The 17,751-nt window shown below is 39.8% G+C and overlaps 1 protein-coding gene across 7 annotated transcripts in view; it reads right to left on the bottom strand.

The window, feature by feature from the left end:
- The window catches only part of UNC13B (unc-13 homolog B), a 212,908-nt gene that overhangs the window by 161,259 nt on the left and 33,898 nt on the right, over positions 1-17,751 (bottom strand). For all 7 annotated transcript variants that reach the window (XM_032205600.1, XM_032205604.1, XM_032205601.1 and 4 more), the window contains exons 6-7: positions 8,887-8,957; positions 5,751-5,808 (exon numbers count right to left, since the gene is read on the bottom strand). In XM_032205600.1, the coding sequence (XP_032061491.1) occupies positions 5,751-5,808; positions 8,887-8,957 (129 nt within the window). The remainder of the gene's footprint in view (positions 1-5,750; positions 5,809-8,886; positions 8,958-17,751) is intronic.

Genomic DNA, 17,751 nt, shown 5'->3' with positions numbered 1-17,751 from the left:
ATTGACGTGTCCTGTTTTGAATTTCGCTGACTATTTTTTGAGGATTGTTATAAGGCTTACTGTTTGCACTGCAGCCACTGGTTTTATGAGCTATCCAGAACACCTTTTCAATGACTGCAGCAGGATCTTCAGTGTCACCTGCCCTCGAGAAGATCAAAACGGTCACTGACCTCTTCAGTACTCTTCCCAAATGAGCCTTGTCTAGAGATGCCATGGGTAGCTGCAGACCTCTGTTGTTTCTAAATGCAGAAGCAGGCTAGTAACTTCAGGGAAAAAAAAAAAAAAAAAAAAAAACTTGCAAAAATATAGATGTGCAGCAGTGTATCTACAATAAGGAGAGCAGTATTTCCAAGCAACTGCAGCACACTGCTGCCTACCACTATAACGCTACAGATCATGCACCTCTGTGAAGAATTTAAATGGTTAAAGGCATACCTTGTTTAAAAGCATTTTGATACTGCCTAGCCTTGGTATAGATTTTTTTTTTTATTATATTGTTACTTGTTAGGAAAAAATCGCTTACTAGAACATCAATTCATCACATTCACTGCCACAGGGTCAGTTTGACCAGCTGAACACTAGTGGATAGCAGCCAATGTATGCTTTGATTAGAATAAACCATAGGATTCAACACCAGCTCAAGATGATATGCTTGAATGAGTGCACATGTAAGCTTGGATGGCTATTGATTTCACTCTGTGAAAACAAGCTGCAACACATATCCTGCCAACACAGCTCTTTAAGCAAGAGCTCTACCCAACTGTCTTGCATCCACAGCCTGCCCCAGCCTGTGAGCTCAGTGCCACCACCTCTGCCAGAACTGTACTGCCAGTGCCGTGGAAATCCTAGCAATAGGTTTTGATAGCTCCTACAAAATGGCACTTTAATGGCCACTGATGACCAAAGATCTTAGCATCCACAGTACAGCACCCTAAATACAAGGTAAAAATCAGTGTGGGTATATCAGGCTGGCTGAGGAGCAGGGGCAAGGCAGAGAGAAGAACTTGTTTGTATTTAAAGCATCTTTTAGCAGACAGAGATCCTCACCAGTGCTATGGAATGCACTGTAATCTCAGCATCAGAGCCTGTTCATGCTGAGGAATACATAAGCCTTCCTGAAGCATCAGTGTAATTTGAGTTCCTAACAAGAGAACTAGTGGACATCAGCTACAAAAACTCTGAATGTGAGCCTTTGGTGCTTTTAAAACAGAATTAATTATGAAGACACTAACAGAAATTCGCCTCACACATTTTGCAGGAATAGACTTCTTTTAGAATTAGTGGGAAAGAAGGGTCAACACAACACATTGATTTGGTCTCAAACGACACCCTATACTGTGTATAAAACATTTTGTCAGCTTTTTAGTTGTTAAAAAGCTGCTTATGCATCAACAAGAAAGCTGTAGGATTTATTTTTTTTTTTTTCTGCATGCACACACACTCGTTTCAGATTGTATTTAGGATTCCTTTTTATTCTCCTGAACTAGATGCTGTCTCACTCCTTTCTCTCTGATCTGCTGGCAGAGCAAGGACAGGCTAGGTCTGTTTTTTTTGCTGACATGACTGTGAATCAGAGCAGTTACTTCTTTCCTTGTTGCATCAACTCACAATCCTGAGACAGGGAACAAATTTACCCCTTCTGAAAAAAATAAAAATAAAAATGAAAAAAGAAAAACCACAGCCATGGTAGACAGGCATTTTACAGAGCAGAAGACACACAAGACAGAACTACAATGTGCTATGGTCTATGAGGGTGTAACTGTGAAAAGAGCAACAGCACAGGCTCCAGGAAACAGAAGAAAAGTATATGCTTTATCATCCCTTCTCTGCATTCTCTCAAAGATTATCAGCCCGAGATAACAGGACAGGCATAACTGGTTGATTCAGGAGCAGTTAGATTATCTTCTCTGAGAATTACACTAAACAAACCACCTCTTCACCAGATTTGTAAACTCCCTGAAAAAAAAAAGGTATAGGGCAGCATTTACAGCAACTGATATTAACCAAGGCAGTCAGATATTCTCCCCAATGATACTGAGTACCTTTCTCATCCTCATTTGCACTGCTGTCTGCTCCAAATCAGAGCTGCACTTAAAATACTGACAGAGTAACTCACTTATGAATTATAATGGCCTTTTACATTGCCAGAAATGATCTTGAGCATTCAAGGAAAATAAATCTATACCTACAGCAGTAAATAACTTGAGTCAATAAGCTCTAAGTAATCAAATAACATTTTTTCAATGCTTTATTTACAGTGAATTTCCAGACAGTAAAAATTTGCTTTCTTTTTAATTCACATTCAATTTCAGCTTGTGGGTAAAATCCAACAGGAGGATGCTGCAGTTATCCAACAACAAGGTATCAGGAAATTAAAAATTATGGTTCTGGAATTACAAAATCCACTGGCACCACATAGTGCCTTGCTTATTGCTTGAGAGCACTAGAATTTAAATCAATTGGTAGCATGTGATCTTGCTGGGTCAGAAGAAATATATAGAGGAGCACATAGGTTGAAAAGTAAAAACAAAATGACCAAGTATAATGAAGGAAGAGGCAGGAAGTGCCTGGATCAGTTAGAGACATGTACAAGAACAGAGCTACCTGCTACTTTTAAGAACAGGTAATGCAGGATTGGGTTTCTTAGATAAGTAATGAGAAGTCTGACTTTTCCAGGGACAAAGCAGCAATCAAGAATGAAACTGCCAGCTCCATTATCTCTAGAAAAATTAGAGCGCTTAATCTGACTGAGCTTTCCTGTGGCACCACGCCAAGGCAGCAGCCCATGAATGAGCAGAAGTGAGAACCCATCCCCATAGATCAGCTGTTGGGTTTTAGGCATGGCCTCCCTATCTTCTCTCACACACTGCCCCATCCTTCTCCCCCTCTCTACTGCCAATGCAACACAAGATGTTGCGCCAAGGCAGAAGATAAGGAAAAAACAGTGAGAGAAGGTGGTTTGAGAAAGCGGACAGATATGTACAGAGAGCACAGGCACAGAACAGGGCAGAACGGTAATCTAATACCTAATTTTAAGACGTAAGGGCATGTATTTCCACATCTAATGAACCTGATGATCCTTCCTTCTAGAGTAGGATTTTCTCTACCTATAACAAAGAAGCCAGAGGAGCCTTCTGACAGCTACAGGAAGGCAAATCACTACACCAGTAGCACGTGCAGGTGCTCTCCCTCAACAATAATGCAGTTCCACCAGGGAACACAGGTTACCTGGGAGGGAGAAGAGCTCTCTAGGTCCCATTTCCAACAAGTCAGGCCAAGACTGACCCATGCTTCTGCCAAGCTAGACCAGATATAAAGTTACTTCTGGAAATGCAAGCTATGCTATTGCTTTATGGTGCATAAGGTGGGGGTTGTGGTCATGGTATTTGTTGTGTTGGTTTGCCTTTTTTTTGTTTGTTTTTGTTGTTGTTTGGTTGTGGGTTTTTTTTGTTTGTTTAAGTATTTGGAAAAATGGGCAAAGTCTCATGGGGAAAAAATTACTCATATTCAGTGGGTTTTTTTGCACCTTCTAGATACCTAGTTCTGTTGTCCAGATGATCGTGTCCTGTTCCCAGTAGCAATCGGATCTCAGCTAGCACATCATGATGGAAAATCAGATGAGCCTTACAAATGTTCCTGAGGATATTTTTATTATATCTAAAAATATATCTATCAATTATTTACCCACATGTTAAGAGAGAACATTCTGTTCTCAACGTGTTTTAGGTTCAGGAAGGACACCCACTCTGTTCCTATGCAAAAGGGGGTTGAACGCCTGCGTCATATGCAAAGGTCGGGTCAGTTTTCAATACAGAGGCACAGTCAATATGTCTTCTTGGTTGAAATCTTGAGTTCCAAAGGACTATGCAACGCTCAGGCAAGCTTATAGTTCTTATGCAAAGAATAATTAATAGAAAGTTCATTTTCCCAAAGTACTTCTACATCAAAATTACTGTTTCATATTTGGCCATGTAAACAATTAGATATTCAGAGATGCTGACTTCACAGAGGCAGTAGATAAGCAGAAGTACATGCAGTGCCACAAGCTTTATTGAATTACTAGAAAATTCTTTAATACATTAGCCACATACTGCTATTAAATATTTAACATTGGAATTCTAATGACTGTTTTAATCCCATGAATGATTAAATTAATTCTTATGTGAAATTCATTGTTCTAATCAGGGGTCTTCAATTAATTGTTGTAAAAGGTCACTTTTTAGCAAGACACAGGCTGTTAACATGCAACACAGAAAGGTCATTTGTAGTTCTACACTATTATGCCTGCTTGCAAGAGGAGAGCTGATCCTCCAGGGAAGACACCAGCTTCGAGAGCTTGAGGACGTAAAAGCACCGTGCTGTGGGAATAGGTGCAGCTATTTTCCCTACACGGAAGCATTCCTCCCAATTTACCTAGGCTTCACAATATTTAGAACAGTCAATCAAACCAGCCTCTCTCAAACAAAAACAAAGTCCAAGGCACACAGCCAGGAAAGTCGTTTCAGCAAATAATACATTCACTACGTGGACACTTTATATCAGACTGTTTTTCTTTGACCTTCTAACACTTAAGAGTTCTGTATACTATGCCAGTATGACTTTGTCAAGTATTACACTTTCTCCAATATTTCTTATTTGTAGGCCTTAGAAAACAATTGTACTCTTCCACATCTGAATTTATCTAAGAAGTGTTTTATTTTGTATTTACACTCTTAAAAAAAATTTGGTGTTACCTAGGTTATCGATGCTGGAATACTTTCATATAGCCTTGTACATTTTCCAGCTACAGAACACCTTCAGATTTCCTAGGCACTTAATAACGTTCATGTTTTCTTCAAGATAGTTTAAAGGTAACATAATAAAAGCACACAGATAAATTAGTTTTCCTCATGCAAAAAAAAAAAAAAAAAAAAAAGTAATTAACATTTCCCTAATGTTAACAGATTCATAGAGATCCTACCACCAGCCTAATGGATAAACAGCCTGCAAAGTATAATATGCAAGTCTTATAAGATTTTAAGTAGAGGATACAAGATTTGTTTAAATTATGAACCTTGAATTTTATTAATGTTGCTATCAAAAGTAGATAAGGCATCCATAAGAGACACCACTGAGCTTTCATCTACTATATGTTAAAGCAGTGCTTCAGAAATCTAATTTTGTGGACCATCAGATACAGTTTGTACTATGCTATTTTCCCATCCATGTTTTCAGAAGCATAAAAAATGCAAGATGAGATAAGCAGAAATTAGTAAAATATTTATCATTCATCATCACAGCATTTAAAAGTAATATCAAGTACACAAACCTCAGATGCATTTCAACAGGCTACTGGCAGGGCTTCCAACTCCATTCTTCTCCTCTTAAGATTTCAAAGTCATAAAAATAATTTTCCACACATGATATTTAAAGAGAACACAACCTGACTCGGCTGTATAAAGAAAATTCGGCAATCAATTTTCTTATTTGCATTGGTATTGAAGGAGTCTGACAATCTTTGAACACGTTGTGTTCCTAACCCATGAGGACGTACAAACACATCAGTGACTCAATACCTGTTTTCACTTTCTAGCATCAGAAGCTTTACACCAACGTTTGCAGGGCAGAGCTTTTCGTAGCCAACAAAATTTATTTGCTACGGAGACATTTAAGCATTTCAAACAAGAAATTATTGTTCAGATGTACCATCATTTTATAACTAAACAGAGAAGGAAATCAAGTACACAGAAGGAAAAAAAAGCCTAACTTACAACACTGGGAGGCAGCACTGGGCAATGGTTTCTTCTGGACTTCCTCCTGAAAGGAATACTGAAGAAAAAAAAAAAAAGAAACCCCATTAAGGAAGCAAATGGTAACTTTATGAAACAGATTTTGGAGTATGACATGCCACACTTCAGAGAAAACACCTGTGGTGGTATCATAGTGCTAAGTATTTACCTTAATATCCATATTCAAATATACTCCCAGATGCCTTCTCTCCCTTTTCGTGCCAAAACCAGTAAAAACTGCACATCTGTTTAAGGTAATGTCTGCTCTACTGCAAGCACAGGGCCTATTCTGAGTTCAGGGAGCTCAAATCAGACATCTAAAAGCTTTGATTCTCACAATGTTACTATTATGGGGAGCTCAAAACCACGCACGAGTCCATTATGTTTTATACACTCTAGTATGATTTCAACAGTTCAAAAACAAAGTGTGGGCTCACAGCAACATTACACCAGGAGACTGAAGTGGCTGGATAATTAGTGTGCCCAGCAGGGCAGTAACACAATATTTTCCTATCCAACACATACAATGGATCACCAAAGAGTTTGTATGTCCAAAGCGAAGAATTTTAATGTCACATTTAATTCTAAATTAGAAACAGTAGCATATTTCAATTAACCAACTCTGACTTTTTACAAAGCTGTTTGGTACAACATTAAAGTGTTCCCTAGGGAAATGCCAGTGGTTGTATTTTGTTATTTTCCTCTGTGTTGCATTACAGAGATAGAGGAAAATTAGGACAATTGGGTAAAACAATAACAGTCTTTGTTAAGCATAAAGGGTCTAAAGACAAAAAAAAAAGTGGCAACCTCAGTGACCTGGTGCTGCAATCTGAGCAAAACAGAACTGCCAGACAGCCTCTCCATGGATTTGGTAGGGATTAATGACCAGTACAGTACACGGTGGGCAGCAACCTGCAGATTTTTGCTGTGCCAGTCTTCAAAATCTGTGTTATTTAAAATGAACAAGTGATCCTGAAAGGCAGTTAGTCCTATCATCAGGAAACTGCCACCTCAATGAGTTTTAGGCAGGATTGTGGAACAAGAACTACTGGATCTCGCAGCACTGACTGTTGTACAAAATGGTGAAAGGAAGTCTGATGATGAAAAATGTCAGCGGCACAGGACAGCAGGGGTTCTGAATGATCATATTTGGATCCAAAAATGACAGCAGTTTGTCCTTTCTAAGGCAGCAACCCAATGGCTATCGGCAGGCCCAAAACACAAAGTGAACATTAAGTGTTTGCAGGAGTAGCAATTAGAAAGCACTTTATAACACCAAATACAAACTACAAATGAACCTGCATCTCGGATATTTTTGTGCAACTTTAGTCTGTTGATTCTTTGTCTCAAGCAAAGATAGCTAAACTTAATGCACAGAAAAGATAAAGACACATTCCTGCATGAAATACCACTGTAGGACTGGGACTCTGCAGCCCAAAAGCCATGCAGAAGGAGAGGTTTGTGGAGCTGAGTGGCACAGGGTGAATGAATGAGGATCAGTCATTCAGCTTCTCCAAAAAAAACCTGCTCCCAGCTGGTTTCACAACAAAGGGTTTATTTGCTCAGAGCAAACAAGGTATTTCTTCAGGCTATGCACAATTAAGTTGCTGAATTCCTTGCTGTTTAACTGACCTAGGTGAGTTCAAACAGCAACTGGCATGAACAGAAGAAAAATCGATCAAGTTTTTAAACACAACGATACTGCCTCTGGCCCTGGAAGTTCCAGAGCTACAAGTCACTGCAAATTAGGGGAATACACAAGGAAGATATCCCTGTTCTGGGTCACCTTCAGACACTGGACAAGCTTTCTTACATTTTTCATGTTCTCACTGGTGAAAGGAAACATTCATAATAAATTTGTGATTGTTATGTCACGAATACAGAGGCATGATTTTGTTACTAATATGTGGTGAAAGCATGCATTTCACATGCAGATGGGCAGCACTCCAAGGGGAGGAGAGTCTCACAAAGCTCATGACATCGTTCAGCAAATTCAGGTTCAGTGAAACACTAGAGGGCATCTATGCTTCACTGAAGTACCTGGCACAGGCTTCTGCTTACAGTCCACAGGAGCAGGGAGGCACCACAGCAGTATCACTGACACACAAAATCATAGATTTAGTCTCTCATCAGCTCCAAGAGGTTCTCAAACTTCTATGAAGGCAGAAGAGGTTTGCCTTCAAGCAATTATGTTTTTATCGACCCAAATACTGGTCTGTTCTCAGCCAAAAAGAAAACCCACCTTGTTTTTCTCCGTCTAGGAAACCCAACAACTCAAAGAGTGAAGAGGAGATGAAAAATCCCAGAAAAAAAAATTCCTAAAGTCACTGACAGAACATTTTGCAAGATATTTTGCTAAGGAATGAGACTTACTAAGAGTTTAAGCAAGTGCCACACTTCTGCTCAGTGGTGTTGGCATCAACACGACAGGTAAGAAATGCTAAATTTCTGGTACAGACATTATCATGTCAAGTCCTACTTTGCAGACAGTACAATAGTACTAAGTGTAAATAAAGGTTTTATTAATATAAATGTTCCAGGTTCTCTAATAAAAATCACAACTTTTCATTTTGTAGTGGCTTAGCCAAGTACATACTAAGAAAAACCAGGAAACCAAAGTCATAGCTAGCAGGTATTACAGTACAAGATTCATAAACTGAGCCACAAACAACTGGATTAGGACAAAAGTTTTCCCTCTAGCACTGTCTCGGTTCCAAGAAAGGTTCAGTATCTTGGTTTGTCTTCTACCCAGAAAAAGCTAGCTGCAATAAAAAATCCTTTTTGATTTGATTTCACAAATGAAGAGAACCTATCATAGCCCATCAAAAATGTTTCACTCACTTGTGAGTTAAAGCATGATGTTAACTTTCTTTTGAGTGTATATGGAGCAACTGAACAGTTCTCACTATGTGAGCACTTCCCCAGAGCAGGGAAAAATGTTTCTCTACTTAAAAATAACATTACACTTGAGAAAAACATTCTGTAGGCAGTCCACAGAAAACTCGTAAACAATTAAGATTTAGTAGTTACCTTAGCAATCACAGAGATCTAATACAAAGAATAAAAGTAAGATATAAGGGATACAGGGCTACCTTCATCTTTTAATTCAGATATTTACCTCATCATCTCCCAGAGAATTTATTTGTTCTAATTTTCTGGTCCAGTATCTGGCTTCTTCCTCTGGAATATCTGTAACAAAAGAACACGCCACACCATCTTATTAGCCAGGCAAGTTTGCATTTACCACCAGCAGCAATAAAACAGGGAGGGTATTCCAACAGCACATCACAGGAGAAAAAAAAAAAACAAAACAAAACAAAACAAAACAAAAAAAACACTATTTTGAATCAACAAGATTGGCCTACACTAGCACTCGGAAAATAAATGTTCTAAATACACAATTCAGGGCTTACATTACTTTCTTGTTTAAAGCCAGTTAACCAAAAGCACAATGCACAAAGGTCACAAAGAGTAAGACTGGTTCATATGATATTTAATTCAAGTATTAGATGTATGGAGAGCCACTTCATATTAATGCACTTGCTAGATACTTAATAACACACAGCAAGATCAAGAGCCTCTTCTGGAGGTTTTTATAACCTCCAAAGGACAAGGAGTCCTTTTGGATAGCACATCTTACACGTAAACTTGGTATGACACAAAGGTAGCAAAAAAAAAAAAAAAAAAAAAAAAAAAGGGGAAACAATCTCTTGTTTTCCTTTGCAGGTAGTAAGCCAGACCTGGTGAGGAAATGAACAATGCTACAGTCATATTCATATGGAAGCACACTCTTATTTCTACACCACAATGCAACTTCATTGGGAAATGAACCATGACAACCAACCCTTTCACTTTCTAGAAGGCTTACCAAGTTAAAGACTGACAGAAAGTAGCACGCATTACCAACTTTGTTTTGGGAACTACTTTTTATTTCACACTTTGAGGTAATACAGTGTCCTACCAGTCTGAAGGGAACACTGAATTCTGCCACTCAAAACTTCATCTCTCAGAAGGCACCCCTGGAGATGCAGGTGAACTGCTGGGGAGAGCGTAACCCAAGGCAAGTCAGGTACAAACTGTGAGTAAGGAACAGAGCAAGAGGGGTACTGCACCAAGGGAAATAACCCACTGAAGGAAGAGCACCAGTCAGGCTCCCCACCCAGGACAATTAGATAAATTATTTAGGGATAGGAAAAGAGGGGGTATAAAATTACTGGAAAAAGGGAAGAAAAAAAAAAAAACGAAGTTTCTTAAACCACACTCAGCATCACCCTGCATGTAGAGTGGTCAGGTGGCCATATCTCCAGGAGAGCTCAATGATTTCTAAAATGTGTTTATTCTGGCCAAAACTGCACATATGTAGAAAACTTTAGAGCTCATATAGGGTGGTCGTGGCATAGGCAGGTACAGCTCCAGCTACACAACACCAGCCCTAGAAACCTCACCATCCCAAACACTGACAAACGAAGAGGAGCACAGTACCACTTAAGCCAGTTTTCCAATCTCCTGTAAGCATCTTAGCTCCAAAACAAATCTGCTTTCCTGCAACAAACTGTACCCCATGAATATGGCCTCAACAATATGCATAGGCAAGAGTTACATCCACTCTTGTTCTGAGAGAAACAAGAAAAGGTTTTATTGGTAGATGAACGTTTCATCAGGATGGGAAATTAGAAAAAAAAAAAAAAAAAAGCCACAAAAACAATGATTTCAGAAAGGACCAGGTATTCATTGCTTCTTAGACTTGAAGGGTTACATGTGTCCTCTCCTCCACACAAATTACCCTCTTACAAAGAGGATGACCCCAAAATAGCTGGAGAAAATAGCAGCCACTGTACTGGAACACAAACCTCTTTCAACAAGAACAAGGAATTTCCAGATTTCATAGAATTTGAAGTTTCAGAAGTAGGTATTTCCTTGGACTATGAACAAATGCCTACACTTTTTTTTTTTTTCAAAAAAGAAACTATTTTTTTTTTGTGAAATGAGTCTCATTCAGACAAGGAGGATAAAACAGACCCCACCTGAGAAAGTTTTAGGGCACTAGAAACTCAGTACCTGAGTCAAGAAAACTTGCATTAAGCAGAAAAGAGAAAATTTGTTTCTCTTTTCTTGCAGTGAGATCAAAGTAATTTATTTTAATCATAATACACAGAGTCGATTGCTCTTTCTGATGTATACTGCACTGCTTTGTTGTTATATGCTCTTAGAAAACAAAGTAGGAGAAACATGAGAGGGTCTTCCCATAATTATGAGAGTTGTAGGAAAACATAGATGCTTTTGATCATCAGAGCTGTGGATCACAGTTGTATAAAAACCTTGAGCTCCACGCAAATTAGGGATGATATTCAAAGGTTATCTGAACAGAATACATTTAGAAAGAGGACATCAATTAACTTCACTGAACATTGGACCCGAAGAGATTTAGGAAGACAAGAAACTCCAACAAGGACTTGAAGCAATCCAAATATTACATTAAAAAAAATTGAAATTTGCCCTCAAAAGACATCGCATCTGTAAAAGATGAAGAAAAATCTCAAACTGAGGACTAAAGATTACAGCCAAAGCAATTAAACTAAAATTTAGAATTCCAGAAACCTGAAATCTAGACCAAGGAGACGTAGGAGGAATGAAGCAATGGATTAACATCGACATTGCAGAAACTGCTTTGATCTCAGGGTAGGCTTCAACGCTTTCTGATAGCCCACAGTTTAGCTGCATGCCCAGGCAACAAGGAGCACCGTTTGCCTCTTGCATTTGTTGTTCCTATCTTGTATCCAAGGTGCCTGTTTCACAAACAGAGCTAACATTCCTAGTACAGGTTTGCTGCTGTTCTAGCAAAACAGCTTCTTACACAAGTCAGAAATAAAGTCTGCTATGATCTAGATAATGGCTACTTTAAGGATGTCTTTTTGATCTTAGGGACACTCTTGTCATCCATACTAATGGCCATACAGCTACTACACAGCAAAGTTTAAACACAAAACAATAAATTTCAGTCAAATTACCTGCTCAGAAGAATAAACACTCATTGAGACAGAATTATTGATTTTTTTTTTTTTTTGAGAAATCAGTTTGTTACTATTTTTATTTTCCCCATCCAATTGTGTCTGGCCTTAATCACCTGTTTTGTTGAAGCTGGTTCTTTGGAATGCAGAGAATGGAGATCCCTAATGCAGAGCTCACAGATGGTGACGCTTACACGGCTACAGCCACTAGCCAGCTCCTACGTCACCACCCAGCTTTGATTACAAACCCAAGTTCCTCTGCTACATTAACTTTTGCTTACAAGATAAGAAGCTAAACTAGTTCAAACAGAGGCCATCTGATGCCAGCTAAGGACTCCACTGACAACGTACTCAGTAAACAGGATGAGCAAGTTCATATGGCAGAGAAACAGAACTGCTGAACAAGAACAAAGAGGGGATGGGAAGACCTGTACCCTAGCGTCCTGAGGCCTCTTACTGTGACACCAACATAAAGGCTGCAAGCTTTATTGTCCTTGCTCCTACTGCCATCATCTGCTGCACGCCAAATTCCCTGTGTCTGGGCTGCTGGTATCAGGGACCACCAAGGGCTGGATGTTCCCTAAGGGAAGGGAGGTGAGTGGGATCCCACAGGCCAGCAGGACAGGGACTTGCCAGCCAGGGCCCTCTCCTACAGCTCCCAAGCAATGTGAGCTGGGCAGGTCTGGAGATCATGGCCAGGTTGAAGTGAGAATCCATCCACCAGTCATTCACCATGGTGCTGACAAAGCATATCTGAGGTCAAGCAAGGAAATGAGGCCACATCAACCCCTGGACCTATGGGGTCCATAAGCATCAGTAAGTCCTACAGCATCGCTCAAGTATTAAGGCTCAGAGTGGAGATGAAAAGGAAATGAGCACTCAGGGATCTGCCACCTGTGCTATAAGTAAAACAAATGCATCTCCCCCCAGACCCATTTCATACAAGCCTTCACCTGGATTCCTCTCTTCCCAGCCCCAGTTCCTCGCCTTTCCGGAGGAATGGGAGTCTTCACAGGCTCTCACTAAAATGCCTTTGTAGACCCGAGCATTTCTGTTTCTGTACAGTTCTCAAGACAATAAAGCAACAAAGAATATCTTCTCCACCTGATGGCTAGATGCAGATCAGCATGCTCCCATGCTGGGAGTGATGTGAATACTAAAAGCATTTTCACTCCAATTATCTTACTAGAAACAGCTTGGCACAGACCCAAACTGCTATAGTTAGGAGCCAAATGCATTTTAAGTACTCTATCCTGTGCAACTCACACAAAGCCACTGAGCTTCTAAATAGGGGAACAGGGCAAAATTGCCTCTAAACAGCACAATTTCACACTTGATAAGCAGCATCTCAAAAAGTCTGTGGCAGCACACACTCACTACATCTGAGGAGACTGTCTTCTCCACACCAGCAAAGTATCTACAAAAAAAAAAAAAAAAAAAAAAAAGAAAAAGAAAAGCTGCCTCCTTACCTTGATATGTCTATCTCATTCCTCAGAAGAACCAGATTTGATCAGTTGAGAAAGCTGCTCCAACCTGTCTTAGCTAACACTGTTTCCTCCCATCAAGAAGACAGTTTGTTATTTTTAAAAGAGCACAAAAATGCTTTGTACTGTAGGGGTTAATGTGAACCATTAGTGAGTTGATATTTCAAATGCTCACACTTCGGTGCATTCTTACAGAAGGTGACTTTCAGTCGTCCTGTTTCTTCAAGATCAAACATTTCAAAGCATAGGGCTGGCAGGGGACATTTAGCTGACAGTCCAGCACCGCAGCCCGTCACACACAGATGCTCACTGCAGACAGGGCTACAGGTCTGCTCTTTCCCCCATACACCACAAGCTAACACCATAATAACACTACCAAACGTAAGGCAAGAGCTGCATCTGGAACCTGCAATGGGTTATGTGGAAGTTCTAACAAGTTATACTGTTGTTCCGTTACAGAAACTGGGCATTAACAAAGTTTAATTTCTGAATGACCAAAATAAAGGTCATTTTATATCACCAGGAGCAACAGAGACTACAACAACTCTCACCAGACTTTTTTAGGAGATGATTGCTTCCCAACCCCAAGGCTGGTAAACACTTAAAAATATGTTCACATGAAAAAGTGGGAAAAAAAAAATAAATCTCTTGGTTGTCTGCATCAGGTACTACCACTAGCACCATCAGCACACTCTTGCACCCCTTTCTACTTTTAGCTGTCACCCACCTCCAGAGTACCACAAGAAAACGTACCAGGTGGAAGCAGAAAGAGCAATCTAATCCAGGAAATAGAAAGACTGGCTTGTTTGTACTAACATCACTGTATGCAATTATGTTTTACACCAAGGACTTTACCTTTCTGGGGTTTTGTATTTTTTCTTTTTTTTTTTTTTCCCCCCTCTTACAATCCCTTGCAAACTTTTCAAGCTCCAACTAAATGCATTGAAACACTTTAAATATATAGATTGAGTAGCCTGGGGTACTGTATTTCTGTGCATCATCTAACCTAAATGAAACAGAGTAGCCAGAAGTGATGGAAAAAGTACAAAAGCACAGCCAAAGGCAAGAACACTGCTTTGTTACTGCTGCATTTTACCAGACCTGGAAAGCAGCACAAGCTGCACGTGTGCACACATGTTGCTCAGGTTCTCCTGCATCTATAACAGCCAGGAGGACTTCACCCGGGAAACAAAACGTGATACACAATGTTCCCAAGTGTCACTGCAAACACACTTACTAAAACATTACGTCTACAGTGACAGAGCTGCTGACTTAAGAACTTTCATGGCAGATCAACGATCCATTTAGTTCTCTGTGTGGGCTTAAAACAGCGGTTTCCAGCTGATAAAAACAACACAGTATTAACATGTAGGGCATGAAGAGTTCTCCCTGCTAGCCCCCCAGCTACAGGGAGGCTCCTCAGCAAACCTACCAGGAGCAATGCAGAGGCTGTGAGCTGAGCTACCTCCCTGCACGTCTCCAAGCCTCACAGGGCAGGAAAAAAGAGCCTAAACCACCTCATAGTTCTTCTTTCTCTACCCCACAGGCATTGGCAGCAGACACGCAGTCACTGTGAGAAGGGAAGCACTGCTGGACGAGATGATACGGGCAGATGCTGTCTTCCCAAGAGGAATATCCCACACGCTCAGTACCTCCAGCTGTTCAGCCAGCTTCTGCCCTCGTCCTGAAGGACAGACTGAAAACGGAGTTCTAAGAAAGGCAGAGGCATTATTCCAGGGAAGAGCAGCAGAAGCCTTCAAACAGCTAACTGATGCTCCCATCCTTTCCTGGACATTACAAAACACTTCACGAGCTGACAACTTTTCACGCTCCATAATAAAAACCTTTCAATGTAGCCATGTCAAGTTCCTGTTATTTCAGCATTTAGCATAGAAAGCAAAGGAACAAATAATAGATGCATTACGTATGATCACTTGTCTTATATCAGAAAGAGAAAAGTCACAAAATTCTTGTTACTTCTTGCTTAACATTCTTAAATTTTCTTCATGAAATCCTACTTTTCAGAATTAGATTTTGTGGTTCTGTAGAACAATATAAATTTTAAAATACCTTTTAGAAATGAAAACAAAACAGCAAAAACAAGAGTCCTGTGTTGGGTGGATTAGCAGAGAGAGAACACTATTACATGTAATATTCATCATTTGTTAAATCCAGGTTCTGTACCACATAGGTACAAAAGGCTGTTTTTCCTATACTTGAAAAAAAATCACAAAATATAACACATCCCAAAACATGAATTGCAGAATAAAGTAAGTCCACTTTTGGACACCATCTGAAGATAAGAAAACATCAGAACTTCATGTTCTTTTAAAACAGAGATAATTTAACAAGTACCATCAGAATGAACTTCAATGAGAAGGTAGCAGCTGCCAGCCTTGCCCTTTAGCTACCCTTCCTGTATTCTCTTCCTATCAGGAGGCTAAATCTTTGCCCCAAAGAGTTAATATTTCACCCCATATCAAAATGGTCAGTTGCTCCTCTCCTCACATAAACAAAAAATAATTTTCACAGTATCATAGAATCATTTAGGTTGGAAAAAACCTCTAATATCATCTAATCCAGCCTTTAACCTAGCACTGCCAAGTCCACTATTAAACCATGTCCCCCCATCTACACGTTTGTGTTTTTTTTTTTTTTTTTTTTTTTTAAAACCACCTCCAGGGATGGTGACTCTGCTGCCCTGGGCATCCTGTTCCAATGCCTCACAACCCTTTCAGTGAAGAATTTTTTCCTAATATCCAACCTAAAACTCTCATAGCACAAGTTAAGGCCATTGTTCCAATTGTCATAACACAGGAAAATTGTGAAAGTTTAAATTTAAACTCATACTCCTGTTATTTTTCAGCTGTGCTCCCCTATCCTTAGGTATATAATAGATACAGAGATTAGAGTTAGATAAAGCAAAGTGGGCTGGTGAATAAAATAAGGGTTGAGGAGGAAGCAGGCCTGGCATTACCTCCCTGATGAGCCAATTCTTTTGCAAATACAGCTGGAGAAGCCAAGAGACCTAAATTTGAGCATTACAACTAAACCCAAGCAATCCACTATGAGGACTAGCTACAGCAGCTATGTACCTCTGCAGTTGGAGATCAGCTTGCCATTATTTTGCATTAAAGTCATAGCCTGTGGCCCACAGTTGACCATGTTTACGATGAGAGAAGCTTCCTAGTAGGAAGGTCACTGAACTACAGTAACACTCAGCTCTGAGAAAGTTCCTGACACTACCACGTCACCTCCTGAGAAAGGGAATGTGCAGTCAGGAGACGGTAAAATCTTTCCAGCTCCTTTCTTTTGCATTCTGCCCTTTCCCTTTTTAAATAAGAATACAGAAGCGAAAAAGAATTCAGAGAGCATGAGTGAAATCCATGGAAATTTTACACATGATCATACACATGCCCACCTTTTAGGTGCATTCTTTCCAGCACTTGTAAGAGATCACCACTGCCTACTGTTTTCAGAGAATGGATTTTATATGTCATTAAATCCCCAACTGAATGGAAAAAAAAAAAAAAACAACAACAAGCAAACAAACAAAAAAAACTTAGTCTCTGATATACAGCATCTCAAAAAAAAAAATCCCAGATGCGGACATGGTGGGACAGCAGCAACTGTTATACCATGTAAAGAGTAATAGTGACAATGCCTACGTCTCTCAAAACTTTACAAATGGAAATCTCATGGAGACAGAAGTTCTTCAACCTGCGTAGGGTTATGCAAATATCCACAGGAGTTTAATGCGTAGGACAGAGCAGTGGGCGTCAGCATAAGCAATGAATCAGGGTTAGCCGGGGACACTGTGAAATTGTGCTGAATGCACCATTTTGAGCTATATCCGTAAGCTCTGCGTAGAAAAACCACCCAGGATCTACCCAGCACTGCAGCTAAAAGTGGCAGAGTGACAGACGGTGCCTCGTTCAGTGTCACCTGGCCACACTCAGAATAGACCTTACCTCCTGCTGAAGTAAATGGGGGGAAAAAGCTCCATAATTCTGATATTTTTAGGAAAAAAAAAGTTAATTTTGCCTCTTTAAACACAAAAAATTTAAACAAAAAACAACAAAATCCAAACAAACCACCAAAGAAAACCACAGCACAACTCCATTCCTCAAGATCCAGTAGGGATCACCGGAATGCACTAAGCCATGGGGATCCCTGGCAACATCCTCAGGTACCATTTTAGAGCTGACCTTGGTAGAAATGAAACTTTCCTGTTGGAGGATATCAAGATTTACTGCATCTTGAAAAGTTAGTAACAAAAAGTGTGCTGTCAAAGAGAACATTCTGACAACATACCAGAGCTCTTCCCTAAAGAATTTTTCCTTATATGTAATTTTATGCTTGTTCAGCCCAGTAACAAAAACTTATCTGTACAAGCCTGCATTTGTCGTTCTCCAAGTTAATGCATTAAAAGATTGTTCCAAAAGAAGGTCCAATCCCACTAGTCAATGAACTTCCCACTGACGGTGAGAC

Source organism: Aythya fuligula, chromosome Z (assembly GCF_009819795.1).
Source record: "Aythya fuligula isolate bAytFul2 chromosome Z, bAytFul2.pri, whole genome shotgun sequence".
Taxonomy (NCBI): domain Eukaryota; kingdom Metazoa; phylum Chordata; class Aves; order Anseriformes; family Anatidae; genus Aythya; species Aythya fuligula.
This window is presented reverse-complemented; position numbering and strand designations above follow the sequence as displayed.